Genomic DNA, 4,519 nt, shown 5'->3' on the forward strand with positions numbered 1-4,519 from the left:
TTTTGCCCATTTTTCTTTGCATATTATCTCTAAAACATTAATAGTTTGTGGCTGTAGCTTGGCAAATGGGAGGTTCAGTTCTCTCCATAGAATTACTATAGGGTTAATATTTGGAGACTGTCTCGGCCACTTCACGACTTTAATATGCTTCTTATTGAGCCACTCCTTCGTTGCTTTGACTGTATGTTGTGTATTATTGTCATGTTGGGAGATCCAAAAATGGCCCACCCTTCAGTGTAGTGGTGGAGGGAAGGACGTTTGCACTCAGGATTGCACATTACATGTCTCCCTCCATCCATTCATTGACGATGCGAAGTTGTCCTGTGCCTTGACCAGACAAGCACCCTGAAACCATAATGATACCACTTTCATGCATGATGGTGAGGAGGGTGTTCTTGGGATCATAGACAGCAGTACTCTTTCTCAAAACACATTGAATTGTGATAATGCCAAACAGCTTGATTTTGGTTTCATCTGACTACAGCACCTCCTTATCATATCCTAAACCAGTCTGATGTCTGTTGGCAAACCTCAAGTGGGACTGTGCAGGTTCCTTCTGAAGTAGAGGTACCATGTGTGCACTACAGGATTTTAAACCTCTGTGGCACTAAGTGCTACCAGTAGTTTTTTCAGTGATTTTGGTCCCAGTAGCTTTGATATCATTGCCTAGTTCATCCCGTACAGCTCTAGGGTTATTTCTCTCTGTTCTCATGATTATCAAATCCCTACAAAAGGTCAAATCTTGTATAGAACCCCTGACAGGCTGATGGATAGTCATTTTGTATTCCTCACATTTTGGAAGAAATGCATCCACAGCTGGGTCATTAATACCCAGTCTCTTTCTTCTGGCTTTGCAGTCCATTTAATGTTTGTTCAGGTCTAAAATCGTGTCCCTGATATCATTTGACCACTCTTTGGCCTTTCCCATGCTGGTGAGGTTGGAGTGTGACTGATTCACTCATACTATGGACTGATTCTGCTGTTTCAATGTGTCTTTTATGCATGTTAGTATGTACAGGTGTCTTTAATTCAGATGACAAGTTGATCGGAAGTGTCCATCTGGTCTGTGGGCCCGGAACTGTAATCAGTTGGCAGGGGATCAAATACTTATTTTGCTCGATGAAATGGAAATAAATTAATATATATTCTCTTCAGTTAATTTCTGGATTTTCTTTTTGATATTCTGTCTCTCCATATTAGAATACATATTATCATAACATTTATTGACTGATCATGTCTTTTTTAGTAGGCAAACCAACAAAATCAGCAAGGGATCAAATACATATTGGACTCACTGTACTGTACAAGGGAAGCCAATGGGGTGGGAGGGTGGTGGTTCCTGGGGTGTGGGTGGAATGGGTGGGAGTAGGGTGGGGGGACAAAGGGGTGAGTTGTCCTGGGCCCAAGGAGATCGGGGGGTGGGGGGGGTTAGGCTGTAGAATTGGGAGTTTCTTAGATTGTACAAACCCCAACTCCGGTGAAGTTGGGACGTTTGGTAAACAATGAATAAAATCAAAATGCTATCATTTTCAAAACATTCAATCTATTCATTAAATGGAGAATAGTGAAACGACAACATATTAAGTGTTAAAACTGAGAAAAAATATTGTTTTGGGGGACATATGTACTCATTTCTAATTTGATAAATGCAACACGTCTCAAATAAGTTGGGACGGGGATCAGTGAAATTTAGTGAACATCCAAATAAGATAAAACAACAAAGAAGAACATTTCAAAATGAATTGTACTGACGGACAATATAGGTGTCCAGGTATAAGATCATCACAGAGAGGCTGAGTCACTCAGAATTAAAGATGCAAAGGGAATAATTACCATAGTTATTACATACATTTTTGAATTCCCTTTGATTTACCACGATTGAGTGTATATAAGACATATTTTTGTTATTAAAATCATTGTATAGGTTCATGACATTATGAAATATATATTGGCTGTATATTGGCTGTAGTCTCACTCTAGCACTCCAGGAATTAGAGCTATTGACAATTGACCATATTAAGAATGCTTAATGCGTGCAAATGATACAGGGGTGTAACATTCTCCTAAGCACCTGAGCTCACTTGAAATAGACCCAGAAGACATGGGGAACTGTCCTTTGCTTACAGAAGTCAGCAGAAGTTGTAGAAGTCCATTCTTTTTGACAATAATAGAGCATTGCACATCCTGTGCTACAGTGAAAATGGACCATCCAACTTGTGTTAGTGCTAACTTCAAAAGTCAGCCTCCATGATGGCATGCGGGTGCAGTAATCCATTGGTTAAGATGTTCTCACTCATCTGTAGAGTTAAATACAGTGCTGAATGGTATAAATGGGTTTTAAACAGCATGAAAAGCCACTCATGCATTATATTTTGAAGGGAGATCTTTGATTACTGCCGCATAGTAAGGTCAAATTGCATTCTCTACTATATTTTAACAGTTTGGCTCCATCATAAGGACCAGCAGGTGATACAATGGTGGGCTTTTGGTCAAGACCTGTCACACTGTAAGCACTACAGAAAGGAAAACATTGCAAAACATGACAAGGAATACACCCACCATTTAAGCTGGTGAAATCATGTCCAAGATAGGAATTAACACTGTTTTTTATATAAAGTCATCTCATCGGTTAATGTATTTAACTGTTATGTGTTGTCTTTTGTTTTGTTTTTAGTCTTTCTCGACATTTGCTGCCTTTTATTGTCCCCGTCCCAACTCCCTGTCCCAACTCGTGTTGCATTTATCAAATTAGAAATGAGTACATATGTCCCCCAGAACAATATTTTTTCTCGGTTTTAACACTTAATATGTTGTCTTTTCACTATTCTCCATCTAATGAATAGATTGAATGTTTTTAAAATGATAGCATTTTGATTTTATTCACTGTTTACCAAACGTCCCAACTTCACCGGAGTTGGGGTTTGTAATAAATGTGCAAAAGCCTCTTTCTGTCAGCACCACTCTAGTCAAAAATGAGACGGGAAATAGAGAAACATTTCGGAAGCTTTATTTCTGAATGCAGACATTTGTGTTTGGGGGGTGCACGCAGCCCAGTTTGGGAAACCCTGGATTAGAAGATGGTGACTGCTCCTCGGTGCACAGTACATCCTATCCTTATGGTCTGAATATTGCTCTCTTTGTAGGACAGAAATGGCTACATGGATGAAAACGAGCTTGACGCCCTGCTGAAAGACCTGTGTGAAAAAAATAAAAAGGTAAGTGTCATAGTATATCACTCTGCCACCACCACCCGTAGACAGGGAAATGACTTGTCGCTTACAATCTCTATGGCTTCTTGAACAAGCAAATAGCACTGAACCGTCATCGAGATGTCATGCTGTCCAAACTGATTGGTTTGTTTAGGGTAAGAAAATATATAAAATATCCAAGGTAGTAGCCTCAGAAATGCACCAGTCAATGATATAATGATATGTCATCACTCAATGATATAATCTTTCCTTTTACACCCGCTTTTACTCAGTCCTCGTAACTCATGCGATGGTTGAGAGTTCATAATTCATCTGGATATTCATAATTCATGAAAAGCTGGCTCCTAAAGCTGGCTTCGCGTCTGGTTTCTATGAGCCTTCTGGAAGTTGTGATATTCATTCTATGCATGGGTTCTTTATAGACCAGAGTACTGTGGAAGGCAAGAAATCCAATATCTTAATTATTGCATTAAGGTTGTATGTCAAAACCAATCATTGCTTTAATGATACATTCAGGGCTCTAATTTAACACCAGCCAACCCAGCCAAATGCTGGTGAAATTTCAGTTTAGCAGATAGAAAAGGCCAACTTACTAGCCACTGTGTGTTTGTTTGGCTGGTAAGATTAACATCTAGTAATAGCCATTTTGGCTGGTGATTTAGAGCGCTGGATACATTCATACACAATATTTGTACTGTAGGTATCATCACAGTTGTCTAATGTAATGTGGTGTGTACAGTTGTAACCGTGTGTGCATGTAAGGTGGTGTCTGCAGTTGTAACTGTGTGTGATGTGCAGTCCCTTTTCTCTACTCCTTTTTCAAAGCTTGAACAATTTTACCATTTCCATGCTGGTGACAAAGTCAAGTGTTGTGTTCATTTAGAAAAAGGCAATAGAGCAGCTGTGTCTGAGTCGATGCCACAGGGAATAACAACAAGGCAATTCTCCTCTCTTGTCTCTTGTCTCTCCTCTCTTGTCTTTGATAGGTGCTGGAAGTCAGCAAAATCCCCACGTATAAGAAAGCCATCATGGCTCTGTCTGACGGAGGGAAGCTGTACAGAACAGAGTTAGCACTTGTCTTGTGTGCCGATTGTGTCTGAGGGCTGAGGCAGTCTGCCATCCTTCATCTGCCCACCCCCCAACCCCACCTCAAATCCATCTGCCGAATACCTGCCCCATCCTACCCTCCTGATCGAGTCTGAACCCCCCCCACCTCACCCCCTCCTCCTTCCGTTCACTTGTGATGCTTGTGATGGCGGTAACTAATGCTCTAAGGTGTCATCCCATCCCCCCCCACCCCCACCCCTTTT

General features: G+C 40.7%; 1 protein-coding gene across 1 annotated transcript in view; it reads left to right on the forward strand.

Moving 5' to 3' along the window:
* Nucleotides 1-4,309, forward strand: part of calb1 (calbindin 1) — a 35,236-nt gene extending 30,927 nt beyond the window's left edge. Inside the window, exons 10-11 of the mRNA XM_063197950.1 lie at nt 3,144-3,215; nt 4,196-4,309. Of these exons, the coding sequence (XP_063054020.1) occupies nt 3,144-3,215; nt 4,196-4,309 (186 nt within the window). The remainder of the gene's footprint in view (nt 1-3,143; nt 3,216-4,195) is intronic.
* The last annotated feature ends 210 nt before the right edge of the window (nt 4,310-4,519 follow it).

The sequence above is a fragment of the Engraulis encrasicolus genome, chromosome 5 (genome assembly GCF_034702125.1).
Source record: "Engraulis encrasicolus isolate BLACKSEA-1 chromosome 5, IST_EnEncr_1.0, whole genome shotgun sequence".
Taxonomy (NCBI): Eukaryota; Metazoa; Chordata; class Actinopteri; order Clupeiformes; family Engraulidae; genus Engraulis; species Engraulis encrasicolus.